We start from the raw sequence: 26369 nt of genomic DNA, 5'->3' as shown, positions 1-26369 counted from the left end.
CATTAAGAAATTAAAAGAAGAAGTAAAAGAGTTTTGAATATCTCTGAAGAAAGAAGTCTTGTTTATTCTCTTCAAAAGCTCTCTAAAAATTTCTCTCTCAAAAATTGCATGGAAAATAAAGCATGTCTAAACAATGACCTAAAAAATCTTATATATAGTGTAAAACACGTTTTTGGTATTAATTGCAAATAAGGAGAACTTCTAACCGAATTTGGAAAGTTTCAAAACTTCAAAAAGATGTGCAATTTAATTGCCGTCAGAATGATGTGTCGTTCGACACAGGGGCTGCATTGATAGATGCTCTACAGCAATTTTGGTATCCGAGTTTCATTTTCGGCATAACTCTTCTAGATGCTCCAAAGTGCTACAAATCACTCCTAAATGCTCCATTTCGTATCAAATAACTCCTAGTCCTACAAAGACTCAAAAAGACCCTTAAAAGGTAAATCAAAAGACTCTAAAAGCAGACTTATATCATGGTTAAAAATCTTACAAACCATGATATATCAAGGATCCTTTCAAAGATGACACAAGTCGATTTCACGTGGTAAAATTGATTTTTTAAGACCACACTTTCTGTTATGCTTCTTATTAGGCATAACCGCGGTTAAGATTAATAGAGTTATGGTTGCCTAACCATCGGTTACAGTTAGAAATTTTGTATACGGTTACGGTTAGAAATTTTATATAAGGTTAAAATGGTTACGGTTAAATAAAGTTGCGGTTAAACGGTTACGGTTTTTGTAATTATTATGATACGGTTAAAATTTAAAATTTTTAATGTGATTATTAATATATAGAAATATATTTATATAATAAATTTGAAACCGTAAAAAAAGTTTAAATTTTATTATATATATATATATTAATAATCACATTAGTATATATATTAATAATCACATTTGTAGTCATATATAGTCAAACAAAATTTAGTTGTTTTTTCTTTTCTTGTCACAATGAAAACAGCATTTGGTTATTACAATGAGTTTTGTTAAATTTCTAGACATATAAAATATTTGTAGTGCAATGATTATAATTAATGTCATTCTGGCATTGGCAATGACTCCAAACAATAGCAGAAAGTCCAAAGGAATCACAAAAAAATGATATTTTAGACTATAGAAAAGTTTTTTTTGTTAAGAAACCATTACATAAAATACTAAGTTTATAAATTAAGAATGAGTTGATTAACAGAAAAGGGCAGTTATTTAAGGGTATGTAGTGGTCCTAGTGGAGTGAAGGGACACATTAAACTATTTAAGTCACGGTTGGAAATTTGGAATGAAACACAGAAAAGGGCAGTCTTTTGTATTTCTGTAAAGAACATGAATACGTATAAAAACGAATGCGTAAAAACATACATGCAAGCATAATTATTATGCTGATTACAAAAATGAATAAATATAAAATATTAGTCACTATTTTCTCATTTTATTTTAAAGTATTTTCATTTCTTTCCTAGACACGATTACCAAAAAAAAATTCCGAACAAAACTTTCCGAAATCTAATCGACCAATCTTTTATTCAGCTCTTCTCTGTTCTTTTTAGTGTAACCTTTTATAAGTTTTTTCCCCAATCTTTTTTCCTTTTTAACCTTTTTCAAACTGTAATAAAATCTGTCCCAAATCTCACCAACGAAAACCGTACGTCCCGTCGATCTTTCACTCACCAGAGAGGCTTTCTTCGCAAATCTCGGGAACCAAACATACTCATTCCTCACCGTGGCAATTTCAAGTGAAACTAGGATTTTTTCCAGTGGACCTAAGTTCCATCGCCGATCTAAACTGAGGCCACCAGCTGTTCCTGACGATCTTTCACTCACTGGAGATGCTCCATGGAGCACAAACCTCTCCACTACTCTCTCGCAGCCGTCACACCTTTGTTTCAGCTTGGGAATCGGTTGTGAAGCTAGGATTTTCTCCAGTGGATCTAGCTACCAATGGCGATTTTTATGACGGCTACCGCATAGTTCGCCGATTTCTCACTCACCGGAGAAGTTTCCTGCACCCTCCACAATTCTCTGGCGGCCACCAATCTCTATTTCCCGTGCGGCTCTTCATTCTGAAACTATGGTTTTCCCCAGTGGACCTAGATTTCAGCTTAGGCCCATTAAGTCCAAAAAAGCCCCAAGTCCATCAACTCCTCTCAAGTATGCAATAATAGCAAGTTCAAGCCCACTTCCTCACCGTCTATGACTTGTCATTGCCAAGTTTTGTCTTGTTTCCCGTTAACCAATGGTCGAAGACTCCATTGGAGAAAGGTAACATCAACTCTGCTTTGGCAACTCATACATCTTGTACAGAACCTCACTTTAGTTGTTTTTAGGGGCTTGCAGTTTGAGTATAAGTCAATACGGATCTATATTCTATGTTTCTCGATCTGTTCTAGGATAAGTGAAATGCTTGGCCTTGAATTCTTTATGTTCAATGACGGGTATCACCTAAGCTGGTAATCTGATGATTCCAAGCATCCTTTTCTTACCACTCCCATCACCCGGTTCTCAGACCAATTGGTTGTTATTGCGACTGATTGAAATGATCCAATCCTTATGCTTTGGATAGTAAAGAACCTTGTTTCAACTTCAAAACCATAGTCTCCCGGATCTTTGCTGTTTTGTTAATGTGGGTAGTGATTCTCGCCCCAGTGGACTCCAAAGCATCTATTCTATTCTCAATGTCTCAGCGTCTTTTGACCATGATCAACCAACCGTCCTTCGAGTTTTGTGAGGATGGCCTCTCGACCTACCAAGATCTCACATGTGCCAAGGGGCTTCCATGCTCATGGTTCACAACTCTCTTGGATTTACAGTCGATGAACTATCTTTCTAACATTTTGGCATTGGGGAATGCCTTCGTTTGTATTGCTTTAAACTTTAGAACTCTTGCTTTTTATACTTGTATATGTGGCTATCTTGAATGAATGAAAGCAACTGTTATGATAAAAAAAATCACTATCTTCTGATCGGCTTGAAGATACATCACTATCAATGTCTTCTAACTCTTCTTCGTTGCCTCGCATGTATTCTTGTTGTCTACATACGGCTCTAGTCCAATCATCAAGACACGTTTGAGCTTCAAAAGAATCTGGAGTCATTTTTGAACGAGTTTCATCAAAAATTTGACCTCCCATGCTAAAAGCATGTTCGATAGACGTTGTAGAAACAGGTGAAGAAAAAACATCTCTTGCGATCATGGCTAGAATTGGAAAGAGAGATTGATGACACTTGCATCATTAAATGACTTGAAAGTCATTACCTACATCTTCATCACTAAACTCAAAATTAGTGAAAAGGTACTTTTCAAGTTCAGAATTGTTACCTTGTGATTGTCGTTGCCTTTTTTCTCGTCGCATCCTTTCTGCAAGACTCAGCTTAGAAGTTGATGACGTATCATTTTGAAGAGATGATTCAACAACATCTGTTGTCATATTCTTATAAACTCTATAATATTCATCATACAGATTTTCTATGTCTTTTTTGTATTTGAAATAATGCTTGAAACACTAACACTGTTAGGCAAATGCAATAAATTATAATATGTGGTGAGATAATCATATAAACCATCTACTTTAGTTCTAGGATAAAAAATCAATGCAAGCAAGAGGTGGAGTTTCTTTGTAGTATTTTATCCACTTATCTCTCATAGTTGCAATGCATCATAACACATTATTTACATGTTCATGCATCACATCAGCAATATTAACGTATTCATACAAAAGTAAATGACTAGTTGGATAATAAACACCAGACGATAAATATGTTGCATCATTGAAACATTTTAATAGGTTCAGAAGTGCACTACGTTCATCTCAATGAGTTGGCCACAAAGTTAAGGAGCTACAGTTTTGTTGAATAAAACTACATAATAAATTTTTGTAACCAATAGAATCAGCAAGCATATTGAATTCCAACGAGTGGGAACATCTCGAGAAAACCTATTACTTAGGAGATACATTATGCATTTTACAATGGATGCTCCCATAAATAATTTAAAGCCTAATTAATTGGTGAAACAAGCTTATTTTGAGAAACTAATAAACCATCTTGAATGCATAAATTTAAAACATGAAAAATACATCGAACATGAAAATATTTTCCACCTAAAATAGGACTACAATTATTTACTAATTCAGAAACAGAGGCAGTATTAGCAGATGCATTATCAAATGAAATAGAAAATATTTTCTTTGTTAAACTATATTCTTCTAAAATAATTTTTATCAATTTAAATATATTATCAGCTGTATGTCTTTCATAAAAACCCTAAAAGCAATAATTCTCTTTTGAATAATCCAGTCATTATCAACCCAATGACAAGTAATGCCCATATAATGATGTATCTGCCAATGATCAATCCAAATATCACAACATACTAAAACTTTATTATGAATATTAGAAAACAATTTTCCTAAATCTATTTTTGTTTTTCGATAAAGTGATTTTAGAGTACGAGTAAGGGTAGTTCGAGGAACGATCTTATCTTGAGGATTTAAAGCATTTATGCAACAATTATTAAAACTCAATTTTTCACCAAAGCTAAATGAAAGATGATCAACCGCAACCATATTTACTAATTCTTGTAGATTTTTGTTATCTGAATAATGAAAAGACGAAAGATTAGAAGAAGAAGAAGAAGCATTATGAGGGTTAGTTTCTACACCAAGTTTTTCAGGATGAATATGTTGCAACTGATACCTATATGATCCATATCCTGAACCTAACCTCCAAGAAAATCTTTTGTTGCAATAAATACAGCAAGCTTTCATTTCACCATCAAATTTTTGTTTTCGAAAGTGTACCTTAAAAATATCAGAACCATTCAAACGTTGCTTTCCCGAATTTCTGCTAGCTTGTTCTTGAGTTGTACTCTCTTAATTATTGATGGTTGGCAATGAGTTGTGGACATCTTCTCTTTGACTGTCTAAATGAAACTGAGTCAGAAGACATTCTCAAATAACAAAAGAGGTCAAAACTGTGAAAAAATGAACATGTTCATGTTGGATAATAGAGTAAAAGAGAACTAGTATCTGACTCTTTGTTTTGAACAATACTTATAGAGAACTTTGTTACTAAAAGAATGGAACAGCTACTTTTCCACAACTCACGCTAACAGTCTAACATGTTGACTAACGGTTCCCTATCATTCGGTCAATTATTTACCGAAACTAGTATATAATACTTTTTAATTTATTTCTTTTTAGCATAATTAATTTAACAAAAAAAAATTAAATTGTGTCCCAGTTTTACAAAGAGAGTCGAACACATTTACACAAACACGATCTGCATAATCTTTGATATTTTCATCCACAAGCAAGAAGCCACTCACTTCGACTTTGTCAAATTTTTTCGGTAACTTATTTTTATTCGTTTCACTGTTTTAGTTTTTTTTTTAAATGAATGAAACATATCTCATTTATTTTTAAAAAACAGAAACTGTTAAAAATAAGAAAACTCTGTATTTTCGATAACAACGTTTAATTAATACAGTTTTTTTCCCAAATCTTTTAAATATTTGGTTTTAATGTTTTAAATATTTAGTACTAATATTTTTAAATTTGGACGATAAATAATTCTTATACGTAATGTTTCTATAACATATCTTATTATATAAAGTTAAGTTTTGAAAGTTAGCATTACCATGATTTTGACACGTATTAAGTTATGAATCTGAGATTTTGACATGTGTAAAAGTTAATATATAGTAGGAGATTTAAGATTACGACAAAAAACAAAAAAAATGTTTTAAACAATATTAATAATATAAAAAGATAATTCTCAAAATATTACAAAAATTAAGCAGTTTTTTAGATAATTATAAAGAGATTATATATATAATTCATAAATTTCGAAATTATAACATTATTTACTTATTTTCATTTTAAGTTATTAATTCTACAAAAAAATAGCTTAGGGATTAAGAAAAATATACAGTAAATTGTTAATTCTAAAAAATGTAAAATACTCACTTCTATATAAACATATATCGTCTCATATTTTTCATCTAACAAAATAATTTATTCAAAAATATTGCTTTCAACTTTGCTCTATTGGTGAAGCTTTTTTAATGGGAAGGCAAGTTTTTCTACTATCTCATTTTTCTAATCTATGCATCTTTTTTTTTTCTAATACTGTATTTTAAAATTTATTGTAGTAGTTTTAGATTTTTTTATTTAATTTATATTTTCATCTTTGAATTATTTGAGATTCATATATTATCTTGCTTATAATTTTCTATTATTTCTTTAATTATGTCAAATTAATTTTCTTCTAAGTTTTCAACCTTGATTGATTGGTCATAGAACTTTTTTTGTGCAAACATAATTGTTACCATTCAATCAATCCCAAAAGGAGATAAAGAGGAGAAGGTCATCAACCTAATGGTTGGATAAAATAGGCTAATCAAACACAAGCTTACAACAAACATAGATAGGTAGATTGGAAAAACATAAATCATTATTGATATATCCATGGGAGCTCAGAGACAGAGGCTACATCATGGTGTGTCAAAGAAACTTCAACAAATACATTGGGAAAATTAACATTAGTTACTATGAAAAGATTCTGTGACGTTGAAAAAATATCTTTAGTTTTATTGGTTGCTGGAGCAAGCCACTTTGAGATAGCTAAGACGTGAACATGTTCTCTCCATACAATACTAGGAGGGCAGAGCCGAGGTTCTCTCTATAGTAGAGAAGGTTGGACGCAAGGTTATCTCCCCAAGGGAGGAAGACGCGAAGCCAAGGTTATCTCCATGGTGGAAGAGGTTGGATGCAAGGTTTTCTCTATAAGGGAAGAGGGCAGAACCGAGGTTCTCTCCATAGTTGGTCATACACTATTGCGTTGTATTTTTTTTTTTATTCGAAATGTTTATTGAGTCAACAATTTTAGTGATTAAAGAAACTATGCAAAAGTGAAAGTAAAGAGACATATAGGTCATGAATGTTTTGTAGTTTTTAAATGATTTTTAGTTTTTAGTTTTTGCTTTTAGTTTTTGGTTTTTTGAGTTTTTGATTTTTGGTGTTGATTTTAGTTTTTGCAAAATATATAATGGTAACTTGATTAGTTTTTGGGTTTTATATATAATTATTTTTAAAAAAAGGTTTTATTGAATTTATTATAGTTTTTATATTAGGAAAAAACAAAAAACAAAAAAAGAAAAGTAAAAGTTACTTAATATTTTCCTAAAACCCCACAAAATGTGGTTTTTGGATTCTATGAAGGAATTGGTAAAATTCAGCAAAATCTGGTTTCCCTAATATTTAAGAAATCTATTTTAAAAAAATCATGAATGGCTGAAAAAGTGGATTTTGCATAATCAAAAGCCAAAATCTGATAAAAAAATCTGATGCCATCCAATACCATAATAGTTGGTTTAATTTGTTCATATAGACATTTTCTAGATGATAGTAAATAATATATTTATAACATACAATATATCTAGGTGTAAAAAATACACTTTTGCTAGTAACATATATAAAAAAATTATATATAAATAAAAATTAGTGTATTATAGCAAAAAGAAAATTTATAAATAATGTACAATAAATTTTCATATTTTTTATTAAATTTAATTTTATTTACAAAATTTTATATCCGCACATCGGGTGGGTTCTTATCTAGTTAATTATATTTAAGTAGTTATTTGTACATTTTATTATATTTAGAAAACGGTTACGGTGTGTTAACCGTCTTCTTCTCTCTCGCTGGCGATTGTTCCCAAGACACTTCTCTGGTCTTCAGTTTCTTCCTTTTCCCGCCGGCGCTGGTTTTTTCCGGCGTCGGTTGGCCTCCATCCTTCCTTTTAGTTTATTTTCTCTAGTTTTAGGCATAAACTAGGCAATTTCTTACTGAAATTTTCGCTTTTATTCTCACGATGATGAATTTGAAAAGTCAGATTTCGATGTTGTTAATCCTTCTTACGGACTGGGTTCTGTCCTCACTTACGGTTTGGGTGGCGCCATGTTTGTGCGAGGAAAGTTTTGCCTCATCCTGTCAATGTTGGAGTTGTAGTCTTCCTCATATTCGCATCGGCTCGGTGTCGATTCAATGGAATCGTGATAGTTTCCTTTGTAAAAAGTTTGTTTTTGGTGGTTTTTATCATCGACGTCATCTCCGGTTAAGATCCGAAGAAATCTCTCCTAAAAACAATTTGGAGATGTCATTTGGATTTTTGACCCCGGAATTGACTCGTGCGGTGATCTATGTTTCTTAAGACCACAATCCAATAATGGTGATGATCTCGTTGCCCCTCCAATAGGAATTTCAAGTCTTATGGCAAAGGAATCTATGGTCACTAACCTACGATGTGTATGGCGTTTCAAAAGGCATGGTTCAAAACCATCTCAAACAACATATGAGAAGTTTTGTTTAATTAAAGTCATGCAAAAAGCATTTAGGAGTCTCATCTATAAGATGTTAGCCTTTTGCGAATGTACGAAGAGGGGACTTAACAGATCTATTCTGTTGCTTGCAAGGCTTCCGTTTGGAAAGCAGGGTCACTTTCATTTCTTTATCGAAATTGTGTTCAATTTCTTTTATTTGTTTTAATGGTTGTATTTGAATGGTTGTATGAATTATGTACCATTTTATGATATAATATAATTGATTTGCCGTTACCAAAAAAACGGTTACGATTATAATTTGACAGTTTAACTATGCGGTTAACCGACGGTTTTCATACGGTTACAGTTAATTAGTGGTTATGATTAATAATTTTTGTAACCTTAACTAATACGATTTTACGGTTACGGTTTTTAACCATTTTATATGGTTACGGTCCGATTACGGTTAAAAACAGTTTGGTTACGGTCTGAAATACGATTACGGTTTAATTTTGGTCATGCCTACTTCTTATGATCAACAACTAGTAGTAAGTGATATATGTTTTTTTTTTTGGGGCAGCTGAACAAATCAGAGGTTCAAGAAAATGATTGGATTCTTCTGTATTTGGAACTTGCGGTTGCCACGTCTTTCAGGAACCAGATCTCACATGGTATGACCAGTTGAGGATTATGGAAGTGGCAATGGAGATTACACGAAACCTGGAGCCTTTTAACATGGGACTTGACGCCTATGATGCAATTTTCTACATTAGGTACAATGACTTTTGCAAGGCTCGGGTAGGTGAGGATGTCAATCGTGTTGCTATAGTCAGAAGAATAGTGGATGTGCACACGGACGTCTTCAGAATCGTCGGTCAAACTCTGAGTTCACAAACCATAAAATTATCAAACGCCACGGAAGCTAGCTCGTAGTCTGCTCAAGACTAGATCCATTTTGTGCAATTTGTATGGTGTTATTCTCCTTGAATACATTAACATTAGTCTACTAAGTTATTTGGTGCGTTTGTACTCTTAATAGGATTGGTTTTTTAAATGTTTTGTAACTTTTGTTCCTCTCTGCCACGTGAGAATAGCACAATATCAAAAGTCATGAAATCTCTTTCAAAAATCATTTTTGGCTTCAGATATCAAATTACAGATTGAAGTAGATGGATCAATCCCTGAACCAATCATCTTCTCAATCAAAGACTCAGCTTCTTTCGATTTTCTTTCTTTACAAAGAACCTCAATTAGATATCTATAGCTAGCAACATTTGGAGCCAACTCTTTCTCTTCCATCTCCTTGAACAACCTCAATGCTCTATAAGAACTACCTTCCTTGCAATACCCAAGAATCATTGTGTTGTATATCACTTCATTCGGTTCTAACTTCTTCTCAACCATCGACTTAAAAAGCCTCGATGCTTCATTCATTTGACCTTTAATGCAAAACCCATGAATCAATACGCTATAGGTATGAACATCCGGAACTAATCCTAGTTCCTCCATTGATGATCGAAGCTGAATAGCTTTCTCCATGTTATCCGAACGAGCAAATGTGTCGATAAGAATTGTGTATGTTACTTTCGACGGCTTAATCCCTCTTTCTTCCATCTCCTTAACAATCTTAGCTGCTCCTGAAGTATCTCCTTTCTTACAGAACCCGGAAACTAGAATGTTATACGTGACCAGAGACAGAGACAAACCCCTTGACTTCAAATCTCTGCATAAACTCAACGCCTTCCCCAATTTCCCCACACCACAAAACCCATCAATCAAAGTGTTATAAGTAATCAGATTCGGGTTGATTCCATCACTCTTCATTTGATCCATAACCTTATCTGCCTCACTCACCTTCATCTCTCTACACAACCCACCAATCAAAGTATTATAAGTAACAATGTTACAAGAAACCCCTCTCTCACGCATTTCGTCGAATACTTTAAACGCATCTTTCGTTCTTCCATCTTTACAAAGCTGATTCATCACACAGTTATAAGTATAGAGATTGGGTAAAACTCCATCTCCCTGCATCTTCTCGTACATCTCAAACCCTTGTTTCTTAACCCCGTTTTTGAATAACCCATGAATCAAAACCGTGTAAGTACGCTCATTAGCCACTAATCCAAGTTCCCCCATGTCGAAAAACAAATCTTTCGCCTTGTCAATCTCACCTTTCTTGCAACACCCATCAATCAAAGTAGTGTAGATAACAACGTTAGGAGAAAACCCAAACTCTCTCAATTCAACCAAAAGATCAAAGCTTTTCTCAACCTCACCAGCTTCACAACAACCTTTGATCACAATCCCAAAACTATACACATCCAAATCAACTTTGCTTTTGCTCTCGTTGAAGAAACACCACCATTGATTGAAAGAAGAAGACGACCCAACAACAAAAGTTAAGAGATTGTTGAAGCAATTCGATCTAGGAACAAAACCCTTACCGACCATCTCGTTGAAGTAAGAGATCGATGAAACTAGCGATTGAGATTGAACATATGTGTTGATGATAACTTCGTAGAGTCGAAACTTGGTATTTAACGTTTCTGATTCTGTCAAATAGTGTAACAGAGAGGACGAAGTGAAGAACTGGGAGTGGATTTTTCCGGAGATGACTTGAAGAAGAAGTGATTGAGCGTGTGAGAATAAGTTCCCAGAGAGAAGGAGACGAACAAGGATTGAGATTGATTCGTGAGTGTGTGGAAATCCATGAAAACTCGGAGAGTTTAACAGAGAGTAAGATTTTAATGGAGGAACCTTGATTAGGTTCGCTAATAGAACGAGACTTTTCTGAGCTTTCTCCGCCATAAGTTGATAGTGCGTTTGAGATACAATTATAAATATCAAAACTGACCCGAACCCAAAAAAATCTCGAACCAAAATCGAACCGGAAGATTTAAATTATCCGACATTAAACCTCAATAACCAAAACATCAAACCCGAATGAACCGGCTTGAGTAAACCAAATTCTCCCAATTTTCTCCTCACGTTATCGTTTCATCTCTCTGATTACCTTTCTGCAAAAATCTGTACGTCCAATAATCTCCAAACCTTTTTGGGGACAAATCATCGTAATTCGAAAACCCTCTTCGTATGGCATTAACCGATCGAAATTGAGAAAACGAGAAAGCTTTACAATGTCAACGACGACGACGACGAACACCACAGAATCGGATTCATCATCTTCTCGCGTCAGCAGATCAAATTCAGACGGAATCATCGACACGACACCGTTTCTTCCTCCTACCACCGTATCAAGAACCATAAGCGTAGATGAAGAACCCAACCCGATTCACCGATCCGCTAGACGACAAGGTCTAAGAGAAGCAGCGAGGTTCCTACGTCACGCTGGTAGCCGGAGGATGATGCGTGAGCCGTCGATGCTCGTTAGAGAAACCGCGGCTGAGCAATTGGAAGAGAGGCAAAGCGATTGGGCGTATTCTAAGCCTGTGGTGTTTCTCGACATTTTGTGGAATCTAGCTTTTGTTGCGATCGGTGTCGCTGTTCTGATTCTTAGCCGTGACGAGAGGCCTAATGTGCCGTTGAGAGTTTGGGTTGTTGGTTATGGGTTTCAGTGTGGTTTACATATGGCTTGTGTTTGTGTTGAGTATAGGCGGAGGAGACGACGGCGTGGGAGAGGTTTGCGTCACCGATCTTCGTCTTCTTCTTCGGAAGATGATGGTATTGGGTTTACGAATTCGTCGCAGCAGTATGTTTCGTTGGCTCAATTGGAGGATAGAGGAAGTACTACTAGGTATTGATTTTTTTTGTTTAGCAGTTTTGGATTAGAATTGTGCTTTGCTTGATATGGAATCAGTGTTTATATGTGAATCCATGTAAATTTTTCGTGTGACCTTTTTCATACTGGTCAAGAACATGGTTGCAATTGATCTTGTTTGCAGAGTCTTCGTTTAGGCTATTTATAATTTGTCTGAGTTTCATATCTCTGAAATTTTCGTTTGGTTTCTGTATGGTTCTTAGTGATCTACAACGTTGATGGTCTCAGTAATCCTGCAAAGCATCTAGAATCAGCCAACACAATGTTCTCATTTTTCTGGTGGATAATTGGATTCTACTGGGTTTCAGCAGGAGGCCAAACACTATCTGGTGACTCTCCTCAGCTCTATTGGTATGCTTCTTACATTTTAGAGTCTCTATTGAAGTTGTATCTTTGTGAGAGTTATTTAAACAGCTTGTACTTTTGGTGTTTTTCACTTGCAGGCTTTGTATAATTTTTCTCGGGTTTGATGTGTTCTTTGTTGTGTTCTGTGTTGCGCTGGCTTGTGTTATCGGACTTGCTGTTTGCTGCTGTCTTCCATGTATAATTGCAATTCTTTATGCTGTTGCGGACCAGGTAAGCTCTCTTCTACTAGACTACTTATATTCCTGTAGCAAATTGTTAAAGTTTAGAACCTGTTCTTTCATCTACGTAGAATTAGTAGTAAATCCAACTTCAACTCCTGATCTGCATTTAAAATCTTGTGATGCAAATTTGTGCAAAACAGGAGGGAGCATCAAAGAACGACATAGAGCAAATGCCAAAATTCAGATTTAGAAAGAGTAGCAGCGATGAAAAGCTCTCAGGAATAATGACAGAATGTGGAACGGATTCACCTATTGAACACTCGCTTTCTCCAGAAGACGCGGTACACTCCCATTTCCACATTCTTATGCAGTTGTACATTTTTAAAGTGTGTAGATTGATAACGCATGACTTCTTATTTCTCTGAAGGAATGCTGCATTTGTCTATGTGAATATGAAGATGGAGTCGAGCTAAGAGAACTCCCTTGTAACCATCACTTTCATTGCACTTGCATCGATAAATGGCTTCATATAAACTCACGTTGTCCGCTCTGCAAGTTTAACATCTTGAAGAACGCAAATGAAGAAGTCTAGTAAAATATTTTTGTGGTTCTAGGATCAACCCGAACTATCCCCAGACCAGAAAGTTGCAGATATATGTAAACTCTGGTTCCTTGTTTTAGTGTTGTGTTTAGATAATCTTCTCCTCCTGTGATTTTTAGTATAGTGCCTTGTGGAAAATGAGAATTAATCCTTGCATTATTGCACTGTACCTAACTGAGCTTTGTGTTTCTCCTCGTTTATTAAATCAAAAAATAAAATTATATGCAAAAATAAAAAATTAGAACGATCGGGACCGTCAACTTCACAATCTAACGGCGTGTTTCTCAACGTCGTTCAGTGGTAAGTTATCAAACGTCGTTCAGTGGTCACAGATTAGGCGACGTCGTTAGTTTTGTATTAAATTATGTTGTCGTTACAATTTGAGTCTTTCAGAAAATTAAAGACTTACCAAAAAAAAAACAAAGAAAAGTCAGATTGTCAGAATATGAAAAGAATCATGGTAAGTAAGGTTATTTTGGTCTTTTAACTGATCACTCCTCGTGCTTTTTCCGCGCTTCCCCCAAAACCCAGAGGTCTCCCCACACCTTCTTTCCATGGAGAGGGGACAACAAAAAAGTACAAGCTGAAGGAAAGCCCTCTCTGCAGCTCTCTTCCTCTTCGAATTGAAGATTTACGGTTTAGGTTAGAGGCGATTTCTTTTTTTTGTTCCCTGACTCAAACGGGAGGCGAAGATGAATTCTCTGTTGCAGCGTTACCGGAACGATCGCCGCAAGCTCCTGGAGTTTCTTATGTCTTCGGGTTTGGTAACGGAGCTTCGTTCCCCTTCTGGTTCTTCCGCTTCTTCTCTTTCCCCGGATGATTTGGATTCTCTCAGCGCCGATTATATCTTGGATTGCGTGAAATCCGGTGAGTCTTTACGCTCATAAAAGAAATAATCTCTCCTTAGTTAGTATCATTTTTGTCTCTGAGTTGCAGAAGGGTTTGATCGAGTTCTTAGATTTTTTTTTTCCCCCCGATTGTTTTAGTCCGATTTGTTATTTTTGTGGAGGATAAAGAGTTCTAAAGCAGTTAGGGTATAATAAGACTCTCTGTGATCTAACTATTTACTATTTGCTGAAACACGAACGCAGGTGGTGTAGTTGATGTATCCAAGGGCACGAAGAAATACAATTTTGAGTCCTCATACCCTGTAACAGTAAGGATCCTTGTTTGTTGGTGTCTTTAAATGCATGATTGAGCTAAGAAAGTTATGCATTTCAAATGGCATCTGTGTATGATAACTTAAGTGATACAATGATAACTTTTCTTGATTGTTTTATTGCTTGTAAGTCTCATACATAATAAAAATGTATTATTGGTGGTGAAGTAGGGCTGTGACGATTGGAAGTCAAAATTTGGCAGTGTCTTTGTTGATATTAACCCCTGAAGATGATTAGTTTTTGATGATTTGAATGTATTTGCAGATACACTCCGAGTCTAGAGATTCCTTTTTTCTTGTATCAAGTCCAGATATAGCAGGATCTCCTCCTCGCCGTATGCCTCCTCCTCCAGTTAACATGGAAAAATCGAGTAACATTGGCCCAGACATGTCATGCCACATTGATTCTTCTAATACTCCTTCGTCTAGAGACAATTATATATTTAAAGAGGAAACACCTGACATCAAACCCTTAAAGCCTATCAAAATCATTCCTCTTGGCTTGCCACCCTTGAGAACAGGTATTAAGTTAGGGAAATTTCTTTTGAGTTTTTATGTCCTTGTGTCTTTGTGAATCTTGATTATTTTGGTTAATTATCTTTCGAGTGAACTGATACATGATGTTAGGGATTTTGAAGGGTTATCGGATGATGATTTACGTGAAGCAGCATATGAATTAATGATTGCTTCTATGTTGCTTTCAAGGTACTCACTCTCTTCTCTCCTTCAGACATGTCTATTCGGTGTTGGCTTTGATACAGTCTTGCAATTTCTTTTCTGGATAGATCTGTGTGGTGTCTCTGACATTCTTATGTGTTTTTTACAAACAGTGTTGAGGCGTATCCTACTCAGAGAAGAAAGATAGAAAAAAGTTCAAGACTATTGTCAAGTTTGAAAAGAAAGGATAAACCACATTTACAGCCTCAGATCTCAAATACACACTCAGAGGTCATCAACATGATCCGTGTCCAGATGCAGGCAAGCTTCAAAATCATTAGTCTTGGTTTACCCTAAGAAACTTATCTAACATAAAAGGAGAAGAGAGAGGTCTCCTGTTTATACTATTAGCTAGCATTTTGTTTAAACAAAAACAATTAGCAGTTCCATATTTCAAGTTAACTTTATTTGCATCACTTGTGTTGAATCTTGCTGTGCAGCATATATTCAATTCCTGACTGTTTCTGCTTTATAGATTTCATCAAAGATGGATACATGCATACGGAGGAATCTTGTACAGTTGGCTACATTAAGGACAGGTGAACAAATTGATCTTCCACAGTTAGCATTGGGGCTTTTGGTTGGATTATTCAAATCAGATTTTCCTAATGAAAAACTCTACATGAAGTGGAAGACTAGACAGGTGATAATGAACTACAGTACTGTTTTTTTCTTGTCGTCCTTATGCAGCTCTTTGAACAATTTCTTGGATATCATGGTTTAATGTAGATTATGATAGTATCGCATAAGTTTGGGTAAGAAAATGATAGGATGATTGGCACATAAGCATATATTTTGTACCACAGCTTAAGTTAAAACGTAACCTACTATAATTACGCACATGCAGCTTTCGTGATTTCGGTTTGGCTTGCAAATTTTGTTTACCTCTGCAGCATCCTGCTGCCCCGAGGACATTTACTTAAACACGTAGACATGTATTCAGAATATGTAAAAGGCAATACAAATATTCTCGGCTTTATCGTTACAGACTTACAGCCATTGAATTAAGTGTCTTTTTCCATGTCAATGTAGGCTAACGTACTAGAAGAAGTCCTTTGTTTCTCACGTAATCTGGAGAAAAATGAACGAGCAACTATGAGAAAATGCCTTGCAACAATTAGAGAGTCAAAGGTGCGGATTATATTTGTGATCTGGATGTTTCGTAGCAGCAATTTCTCATCTAGTGATATGACTTAACGGACTTATCTTTCTTGAATCTTAAACTATTTTTGGCTGGCACAGGAATGGGATGTCGTAGTGTCTGCTTCGCTACGTATTGAGGTTCTATCGTCTATAAGGCAGGTGGCTTCAAAGTTGTCATCACTACCAGGACGATGTGGTATTGAAGAAGAAACTTATTACTGGACTGCTATTTACCATTTGAACATTAGAGTCTATGAGAAATTGTTGTTTGGTGTATTTGATACTCTTGATGAGGGTCAAGTCATAGAGGTAGGTTTTCTTAGTCCTTGTTTTTCTTCTTATCATTTGTGTCATGCATGCATAATTTTTCCCTGACGGCATATATTACTGTATTAGGATGCCTCATCAATGCTTTTCCATATGAAATCAATTTGGTCGACATTGGGCATAACTGAGAATTTACATAATGCAATATATGGATGGGTTCTTTTTCAACAGGTACGTCTTATCACTTATTTCTCAGAAATATGCTTGATCTAACTGATCACTATGCGCACAAAGCTGGCATGTTAGAGCTCTTATGTACCATTAAGTACAAATAACATATCACCAATAAAGTCGGTCTGTTTCGGGTTTAAATTCGAAGGTATAATACTCAAGCACATTCGCGTGCACACACACATCACACATGTGCATTATGTATAGAATCAATATAACAATCTTGTTTAGGGAAGCTAAAATTAAGGAAACCTAAACTTACAGTTGGATAAACCAGAACTTAAGCTCTACCCCTTGCTGCTATTACTAGTTTTGATACAATACCAGGTTGAGTTTTCTGATATGTTGTTTGTACTCACTGCACCGATGCATGTATGTTTGCATATATAATTTATCACAGACAAGAGTTTAAGGTAGCCATCACATGTGCTCTTTTCCTGGGAAGTTTGTGTGCACAGGTGAACCATCTCTTCTAAGGAGCGCAATTCAGGAGTTGCATAAAGTTACTTACGCTGAAAGTGGCAACCCGAAGGAAAATCTTTATTTAAGTCACCTAGTATGTTCAAGGCAAACCAGTGGAATTGACATACACTTAGGTCTCATGAAGGCTATTTTCACTTCAGTTAGTGCTTGGTGTGATGATAAACTTCAGGACTACCATCTACATTTTGGTAAGGTCAGTTCTCGATTTATGATAACGACCTTATAATTTACATAAGTTTGCATATTCTTTTAATTTTTCTGGCCAAAAGTATTCCTTTGTTTTTTCCTCATAGTGAAGATAATTGGATTTTGCTACTCCCTAAACTGCTCAAGCAAAATAATTTTTCATCTCTGTTGTAAATTTATCTTCTCGAATCTGTTTTTTCAACTCCATCAGGACAGAATAAGCATCATGTCTTTAATTAATTTGTTGGTCGTCTATGTCTCCCCAGAAACCTCGTGATTTTGGAATGCTTGTCAGCTTGGCATCAACTGTTGGACTTCCTCCATCTGACTGTACCAGAACTGAGGTTGGCGTTTCTGATCATCACTATACTATTATTTTCCACTTAACAACAAACTTTTCTTTTGCCTTTCCTGTTTAAATCTATATATTGTATATATATGTTGACTTATGAATGAATATTCAGTTAGAGTTAACATTCTTGAGTCCCATACTAGCACTTTCACACTAGCTTTTTTCATTTTGATGTTGACATTTTCGCAACTATAATGTTCAATTCTGCAGTACAACTATTTTTCTGGCATGTTACGTTTTATGTATAAAGTGTTTGGCTGTTATAAGAAAGGTTCCTAGTTGGATATAAAGAAAGGAACTGCATATATATTATCTAGTGTGGGCTTGTGATAAGGAGGAATACTTGCGTGATTGTCGTTGATAGATATCGGTTTTTCTCTTGCAGCTTATCAAGCTAGATACCTTGAGTGATGATGTTAGTGATAAGATACAATCCTATGTTCAGAACTCTATCAAAGGTGCATGTGCAAGGGTGAGTTTGTCTTTAATTACTTGTATAGCTATACTTTATAAGGCACTTCTTTTATCGCTCTGTCATGTGATGTAAAGATATACTTAAATCCTATTTTTAATCCTCCTAGGCGGCACATTTTGCTTACGTGAAATCTCATGGTGAGCGTACACATGCTCTAGCTCTACTTGCAAATGAACTGAGCGTCATCGCAAAAGCAGAGATCAATGAGTTTGTCCCAGTTTTCTCCAAATGGTTACCCGAATGTATGATGATCTCGGCCATGCTGCTACATCGTTTTTTTGGAGAAAGACTGGTTTGTCCCTAACCATTTTCAGTGCATAAGAGAAAAAGTGAGTCAATGGTATCTATATTTACGATTGATCTTGTTTAACTGGAGCAGACGCCTTTTCTCGAAGGAGTTTCATCCCTCTCTGGTGATGTTAGAAAAGTAGTCCCTGCTGCTCATATGTTACAGGAAGAGTTAACTCAACTGTACAACTGCCATAGCAGATCCAAGTTGCGCAAACCTTACCTCCACAAGTTGAAGAGTTATGAGGTCATTGAATATATAGTTTTTATATGAATTGGATTTCAGAACAATCATATATTTCTCAGTTTTATGGTTTACTAACTCAGTTTAACATGTCAAATAACTCATATAAGAGATTATCCATTTGTCTATGTGCAGATAGAAAAGGTTATCAGACCAGTAATGCTGGACTGGCTTATCTCTCAACATGATCATATCTTACAATGGACTAAGCGAGCTTTCGAAATTGAGGTTATATATTCTTGGCAAAAAAGATTTTACATGTTGATTGCTGTTGACAGTAGATAGACATTAAACTTGGGCCATATGGGGATCTTATTTCGACGGATCACTATAAATTTCATCTGGTCAGTATTGAGGAAAAAAAATTTGAAAAAAAAAAGTTGTAACATACATAGTTTTAGGTCATAATATAGACTGACTAAAGAAGGATCCGTGAAGTCAGAAAGATATAACATATACAGACCTCCTTTCACTTTTCATTAACAAACAAAACCAAAGTATGATTCGGGAAACCTTATTGTCCAACAGATGGATAAAGAATTTAATCTTAAGGTTGTTCCATGAGCAGGAGTGGGAGCCTCTATCAGTTCAGCAAAGACATGCTGCATCAATCGTTGAAATATTCAGGATCATTGAAGAGGTATACGTATCTACATACTTAAATGATATCATGGTTCTGAATACTCTGCAAACTGTAGGAGCTTAACAGCATCAGACAAATAAAACGAGTTCAGTATGCTAAAACATGTTTCTTTGCTTTGGGTTACCTCTAGATTTACGTGTTGGTTTTGTCTGAGTTCGTGCTTTATTTCTAGTATGATTCTTCCATCTTTACTTATTAGTGTTGCACACAATTTATTTGCCGTCTTACTATCTCATTTCACTTACTCTGCAGACTGTCTCTCAGCTGTTTGGTTTACATCTACCTGTTGATATTACACATCTCCAAGCTCTTCTCTCATTAATTTACCATAGCTTGGATACATATCTTCAGAGAATTTTTGATCAACTAGGTATTGACCAACTCTACATCTTTTTAACAGTTGTTACCGAGTCGTGTTCTTGCTTTACATGATTTATGTAAAATTATTTTCTCTTATGCAAATACCCGGAGACACATGCTTGAGCAGAGGCTTATACGTGTCTGGTAGATAATATACAGCATACAGGTTTTATTGTTGTGTTTTCTCTGTATGGGTCTTTCATGAGATTAACAGTTTAGTATACAGATAATCTCTTGTCTAATTCCAGAGGTGAAATGAAAACATTTTGAATACTTGTTTTAAATTAAGCTGACTTTTTAGAAGCATACTGCCATACATATATTAACCATAAGCCTCTATCTGCAGTTGACAAGAAGTTTCTGTATCCGTCAGCACCCCCTTTAACTCGATTCACTGACAATGTAATGCCAGTAATGAAGAGGAAGTCTCTTGAGTTTAGTGAGCCAGATAATAAAATAGTTAAGAAATTAGATGAACTGACAATACCGAAACTCTGCATAATATTGAATACACTCTGTGTAAGTGTGTTCTTCCAAGCTAAACTTCCATATATTCTTACGAAAACTAAACACTAACTTCATTTTTCTTATTCTTTTCCATTCTGCGTTCATGGATCAGTATATTCAGAAACAAATCAGTGCAACAGAAGATGGCATAAGGAAATCATTGACACTTGTTGGAGCCTCTCTTGACAAGAGATCAAGTACGCTCATTCACTTGGGTTTATACGCTTTTCTCTTCATTTTTGGTTGTTGTCTAGTAGTTAAATGTGCATTGGTGGATTTATTTGCGTGATTTTGTTTCAGAAATCGAGACTACTGAAGCTGAAGTGGAGAATTCATTGACGCATAGTGAAGCTGTTGATGAACTCTTTGCTACCACCTATGACAGCCTCAGGGACACCAATGCCAATTGCATAACCAAAACCCGTGACCTAATTGGTAAGCTATCTGCAGCTCTTTAAATTTTAGATAAGCTGAAAAATCTGTCCAAACTTGAACTATTTTCAACAACCTCTAGCGTCAAAATTTGAATTTTCTGATTGCGTAATCTTCCTCATCTACAAACAAGATGGATTAGCATCTTTGTACTATATGCAGATGTACATAAGATGCATTAGCAAAAAATTTGTCGTTATTTGAGATACTCTTGAATAAGCCATACATATTATTCATGTTTCAGTTCGTTTTGCAAACGCACGTATTCCTCTTTTATAGGCTATGAGTATGAAACTGAGAATGTTGGATGCAATGTTACTTTTAAGAGTTTTGTGTTATCGAGGACAAAGAACTTGGTTTACATCTGTTTTCTGTATTTATTGTTGCTCTTTGTCAGGGGCAAGAGCGATATTCTGGGATCTGAGAGACATGTTCCTAGTACAGTTGTACAATGGCACAGTCGAAGGCGCCCGCTTGGAAAGAATACTCCCTCACGTTGATTCTGTAAACAAAATCATCTCTTTCTCTAGTTCAGCCCTTTCTACTAAAGTATGAACTTACACTAAGAAATGCAATGCACAGGTCCTTGATAATGTATGCGGTTTGAGTTATGAGGACTCACGGGATATGGTTGTTTTAAGCATTTGCCGATCCGCTTTGGTAACATTTTGTTTACTTTTGCATATTTAAACAAAGTTATCTAACTTCAGCCTGTTTTATCCTTTCCGAAATTATATGCTTCTCTCACATAGGAAGCTTTTGTTCGAGTACTGCTTGATGGAGGGCCAACCCGTGCATTTTCGGATTCAGACATTACCTTGATGGAAGAAGATCTCAGTATTTTGAAAGTGCGTAACTTAAATTCATATTTTCAAATTCCGTACTATTATGCTGGAGTTAGATTATCCCATTCAAAACTTCCGAGTTATCATCTTGGTATGCTATCTTCATCCAGTTCGTTTCAGATAAGGACCTTTTTAAAAAACGAGAAATTTGGTTATACTATATTGATTTTGGTTCTGCAATTTTCCCTTTGAGATCAACCGGGCCTTGATTTGTGTTCGTAGGAGTTCTTCATTGCCGATGGAGAGGGTCTTCCTCGTTCATTAGTTGAGCAAGAAGCAAAACAGGCGAAAGAGATCCTCGACTTGTACTCTCTGGAGGTTAATATATATGCTCACTTGCGAGTTGCAAAGTTAGTTTCCTTCCATAGAAAATCTGAGATACTAACGTTTTTGGGATTATGTCCGTTTTATGTGGCAGAGCGATATGCTAATTCAGATGCTAATGACTGCGAGCGAGCTCATCAACATGGGAGTGAGTTCAGAGCTGCGGCGCCTGGAGGATGCACAAACTATCGTTAGAGTTCTATGCCACAAGAAAGACCGTAATGCCTCCAAGTTCTTGAAGCGTCAGTACGAGCTCCCTATGTCATCAGGTAATAACCACATACACACCACTAGAGGACTTGAACTATCTTTTTAAAAAGAAATAGAAATTCCATTTGGATTATTACAAGTCAGAGAGCTACAATTGTTTTGAACTAAAAAAAACGTAATGATTCTGTATCAACATTGCCATAACTCTAAAAGAACCATTGATTCTGCTATTTGTTGCAGAATATGAAGATGTTACATCAAATCTGCCTGCTTTATCTGAAATCGTGAGAAGCACATCTACCCGCTGGAGCACAACAAGCCAGAATAGTTTCAGTTCCATCAAGAAGAAGATTCAGGAGGCAACATCTGAAATTAGAAACAACTCAGGATGGTAGAATCTGTGTGTTTTAGGTACCTTTGTACCCTCAACTTAATGAACCTCTCTTCTCAGAGCCATTGTTTTTATGACGGAACATCGTCCCATTTTCCTCTCGGGGCAACTTAATGGTTTACCTTTTTCAATGGGATCAGTTAATTTCCTGGAAATACAACAAAATCTGTGACCTGAAAAGCGTTTTCATTTTCCGAGTTCAAGCCACGGTCCATTATGGTTACTGGAGTTATTCTCCTCCATGGGCTCTGGCTTAACATCAGAACTTTCTTCTCCCTCTCGGGTAACAGCTTCTTGTCTATCGTCATCCTCTTCCTCTGCAGCACCCAACTCTTCCTCTCTTCTAGCTCTCTTAAACCCAATGGAAACCCCAAACAACCTCGGAGTCAAATCATCATCAAGCTTCAGATCACTCCCTGCATCTATTCTAGAAGCCATCGCCATGGCTTCTTCACTCATCCCTTGTTTCTCCGGTAAAAGATCCAATGGTTTCCCTTCTGGTAACAAATTCGCACAATCTGCTTGACCCGGTGTGAAATTTGCCATCAACGTATAGATATTCGCATACAAGCTTTTCAGCTTTGTCAACTCTTGACTCAACTGCATATTCTCTTTCCTCAACCGCTCGTTCTCCTCGACCAGCTCTGGTGCAGTAGTACAGCTTGTTGTCCTCTGCAGACCAACACCAACCACTCCTCCTGTAGCAGCAGCTGCAGCCGCAGGCGAAGAATTAGACGATATCACCTGTTCTTCTCCAGAGTTGGACGGAGAAACAGCATGAGCTACAACAGGCACCGCCGCAACCGTAACAGCCGAAGCTGCAACTGCCGCCGCGGCCGCTGCAGCAGCGGCAGCCATAGCAGGCTGAGAGATTTTCCGCCGTTGAATATCCCGGAGCAGAATCTTCTCACCTCTCCTAAAACAGTCATTAGAAAACTCCCAACGATCCGGCACTACTTTTCGAAATCCCTAAAACCAAATATCAAATTGGAATAAGAATCACTACTACTAGAGATGGAGATTTCGGATTCATACTTAAAAGATTGAGACTCACGTAAGTGTTGAGCTGACGAACAAAACTTGAGAAATTGTTATGTTTGAAGTATTTGGGAAGAAGATCTCTAGCGAATTCAGCTGGTCGCCACACAATAAAACTGGTTCCATCATCGTTCCAAGAAATCAATTCGTCGTAAACCGGATCATCAACAAGCTGATACGTTTTCGTCAAAAACGGTGTCGGGATTGACCTCTGCGAATCTCCACCGCCTCCACCACCGCCGGCACCACATCCACTACTTCCACCACTATTCCCAGCGCTACAACCACCTCCACCGCCGCCAACGCCGGCTACAGTCGGAGTTTCTCCGGTTTGTTCCCCCGGCATGAGTTTATAGATCCCCAAACACACACCTTAACTTTTTTTCAATCCCAATACCCAAAAATTAAGATTAAGATTAGAGAAAATGAGCTAAAACCAAATCCAAAAACACACCAAAAAAAAAATGTTGTGTAAGCTTTGATGAAACTTGGAATCATAAGATCCGAATACATGAAACTATAGAACCAGAAGAGGAAAGGAGACGTCTTTCACAAAACCCATTTAGACCCAAATCCAAAAAAATAAAGTTCTCTCTATTGACGCAATCTTTTTTTCTCCACCAACCAACAAATGAGATTGTCACAATCCAGACAGAACCCGTGGTTCACACACACACGATGATCACGAAGCTAGAGAGAGAGAGAGAGATTGTGAAGTTCTAGAATGTTCTGAGAGAAACGTATTGATAAGAAAGAGCGAGGAGAGAGATGAGGAGAGACAGATCGGAAGTTCCAGAAGACAACAACAACAACAACAACAATAGAAGAAAGAAAAAAAAGATATGGAAGGAAGAAGAAAAGGGTAGAATTGGAATTTTAGAAAGTTGGGACCACGAAGAAGGAAAGAGTATAGGAATGTGCGAGAAAGAGCGTATGTGGCTTTCCTTTACTTTTTTCAGAAGTTTCTTCCTTCTTCTTCTATTTTTTTTTTTTTTTTTTTTTTAATATATATAGATGAGAAACGCTGCTGATATGTTTGTTTTTGATAACATTTTTGTAGTTAATGTGAGTGGTATAAAGTGCTAGGTAGACTCGAATTAATTACTTGTCTGAGTTGACTCTTTTTTTTAATGTTAGGTTACATTAATAACAATTTCCAATTTCGAGATTCGTTTATCCAATTTATTTTGTAGACTTGACTAATTTGTGTAAAGTGAGTATCTAGCATGTATTCTTTAGTGAGAATTACACAGAAAAATTTAGTTTTAATGTTATTACAGTAATGTTATACATGTTTTCTTGAGAATAAAACAAAAGAAAATTCCATAAGACTCTTAAATAGTCAAAAGTTTGAATTGTATATTTTTCATTTGATAAGATCTTGCGTAAATAAGATAATACATGGATATAAAATGTATAGGTAAATTTATTAAGTTTTTCACTATATTTTGTTTAAATCTAAAATTTTATATTACACTTTTTTTTCCTCTATACATTTATATTACACTTTTTTTCCTCTATACAATTTAACTATGTATTTAATAATAAAATCTTCTTTTCATTTTACGCCCTTCATTTTTGGGGATAAATATTTTAAAAATATATTAAAATAATATATATATATAAATTTATATATATGTAACATCAAATTTATATCTTAGTTAATATTAAAAATCATCAAAAACCTAGAAGAAAAAATAATATGTAAGGAAAAAATCAACAAAATGTTTTTGAAAACCAATAATATTATAATTTTTTAATATGTCGTAATCTCATAAGTAATATTTTCATGTTAATTAATTACAAATGAGTTCAAATTTTAAAAATAAAACATAAATAAAGATATAATAATATTTTCATCAAGTAATCAAAGATTTTCTTAGCAAAAAAAAAGTAATCAAAGATTCATTCCTAAAATATCATTCATTTTTTCAAGATTTCTTGTGTCCATAAAAAATTGCGGAGCCACGCTGCAATATTAGTTGTTAGGTTTGGATTTGGTTATTGTTTTTCCTTTTTTTTTTTTTGTTAAGTATAGTGGAATTTGAAGGCTTACACAAAATACATATAATTGAAGAGAATATTACCAAATTTGAGTACTTTGATGAACACCTAATATGTTCTTGTAGAGATGAACAACTAATATGTGAGGTAAGAAGACTTTATAAACATTTCAATAAACATTTTCAGTGCGTTTAATTGGCAAAAAATACCAAAATCTATGAAAGCTACTCCAAAAAGTGCAAACATAAAGAACACTAAACTATCATTCGTAACAGTTTTATCCAATTACGGTTTAGTAATGACTCCATGCACTTTTCTTTGTTGCAATGTAAGAACTTTCAACTTTGTATATAACTAGATATTAATATGTGCTATAGAACGGTGATATGTTTTTGTAAGTAGTGTTAATTAATAAATAAAAAATTTACAGTTTAAGTATCATATATGGTAATATATTTTGTATATGTGTTTATTTTCAAGTTGGTTTGCTAATTTTAATTTATGCATTATCTGTTTCTAATATTATATTTTGATTGTTTATTGTATAATTTGAATATTAGTAGAAAGATTCCAATATTTAAAATATATGTCTATTTTTCAATTCAAGAAAGTTGCTAGTTTAACCAAAAAAAAATCGGACTAAACTTAATTAAATTTTAAATTTTGACACCTAACAATACAAGCTTCATGCTCATTAGGATTTGAAATAAATTTTAATCCTTTGAACGCACACTTTTTTTCAGTTATATATGTGTCTAAAAAATTTGACATCCACAAACATATACAGAAAAAATATCTATTTTTACTAATTATATGTATAGTTTGATAATTTAAAATAAGT

The 26369-nt window shown here is 35.2% G+C and overlaps 4 protein-coding genes and 1 pseudogene across 22 annotated transcripts; 3 read left to right on the top strand and 2 right to left on the bottom strand.

Annotated features, from left to right (window-relative positions):
* The first annotated feature begins 8653 nt into the window (after positions 1-8653).
* Positions 8654-9253, top strand: LOC147940271 (UPF0725 protein At4g11700 pseudogene; annotated as a pseudogene).
* A 166-nt stretch (positions 9254-9419) lies between these two features.
* LOC104707466 (uncharacterized) lies at positions 9420-11146 on the bottom strand. Its single transcript, XM_010423822.3, has one exon. It carries the CDS (start codon positions 11129-11131, stop codon positions 9443-9445), a length of 1689 nt encoding a protein of 562 aa, XP_010422124.2. The 5' UTR covers positions 11132-11146; the 3' UTR covers positions 9420-9442.
* A 168-nt stretch (positions 11147-11314) lies between these two features.
* LOC104707465 (E3 ubiquitin-protein ligase At4g11680) lies at positions 11315-13467 on the top strand. Of its 2 annotated transcripts, none has more exons than XM_010423821.3 (5): positions 11315-12077; positions 12330-12452; positions 12545-12677; positions 12829-12969; positions 13056-13467. In XM_010423821.3, exons 1-5 carry the CDS (start codon positions 11461-11463, stop codon positions 13218-13220), a joined length of 1179 nt encoding a protein of 392 aa, XP_010422123.2. In that variant the 5' UTR covers positions 11315-11460; the 3' UTR covers positions 13221-13467. The 2 variants fall into 2 exon arrangements, with proteins under 2 accessions (XP_010422123.2, XP_087318629.1); XM_087462503.1 differs by having other exon boundaries at positions 12305-12452.
* Positions 13468-13611: 144 nt separating this feature from the next.
* Positions 13612-22651, top strand: LOC104707463 (protein unc-13 homolog). Of its 18 annotated transcripts, none has more exons than XM_087462490.1 (26): positions 13612-14096; positions 14321-14385; positions 14654-14909; positions 15027-15093; positions 15219-15366; positions 15581-15748; positions 16138-16236; positions 16348-16557; positions 16645-16746; positions 17192-17422; positions 17682-17759; positions 18153-18239; positions 18349-18534; positions 18622-18777; positions 18910-19002; positions 19343-19414; positions 19670-19787; positions 20124-20296; positions 20397-20481; positions 20585-20719; positions 21114-21220; positions 21299-21376; positions 21469-21564; positions 21784-21879; positions 21980-22154; positions 22336-22651. In XM_087462490.1, exons 1-26 carry the CDS (start codon positions 13922-13924, stop codon positions 22488-22490), a joined length of 3411 nt encoding a protein of 1136 aa, XP_087318616.1. In that variant the 5' UTR covers positions 13612-13921; the 3' UTR covers positions 22491-22651. The 18 variants fall into 18 exon arrangements, 11 of the variants coding, with proteins under 11 accessions (XP_087318616.1, XP_087318618.1, XP_087318620.1 ...); XM_087462492.1 differs by having other exon boundaries at positions 13616-14096; positions 15016-15093; XR_015564188.1 differs by having other exon boundaries at positions 13622-14096; positions 15016-15093; positions 21469-21652.
* Positions 22195-24504, bottom strand: LOC104707464 (heat stress transcription factor B-2b). Its single transcript, XM_010423820.3, has 2 exons — positions 23541-24504; positions 22195-23455 (listed from the first exon to the last, which is right to left on the bottom strand). Exons 1-2 carry the CDS (start codon positions 23868-23870, stop codon positions 22673-22675), a joined length of 1113 nt encoding a protein of 370 aa, XP_010422122.2. The 5' UTR covers positions 23871-24504; the 3' UTR covers positions 22195-22672.
* Between the last annotated feature and the right edge of the window lie 1865 nt (positions 24505-26369).

The sequence above is a fragment of the Camelina sativa genome, chromosome 8 (assembly GCF_030686135.1).
Source record: "Camelina sativa cultivar CO46 ecotype springtype chromosome 8, ASM3068613v1".
Lineage (NCBI taxonomy): Eukaryota > Viridiplantae > Streptophyta > Magnoliopsida > Brassicales > Brassicaceae > Camelina > Camelina sativa.
Note: the sequence above shows the minus strand (reverse complement) of the source record. Positions and strands in the feature narration are given on the sequence as shown.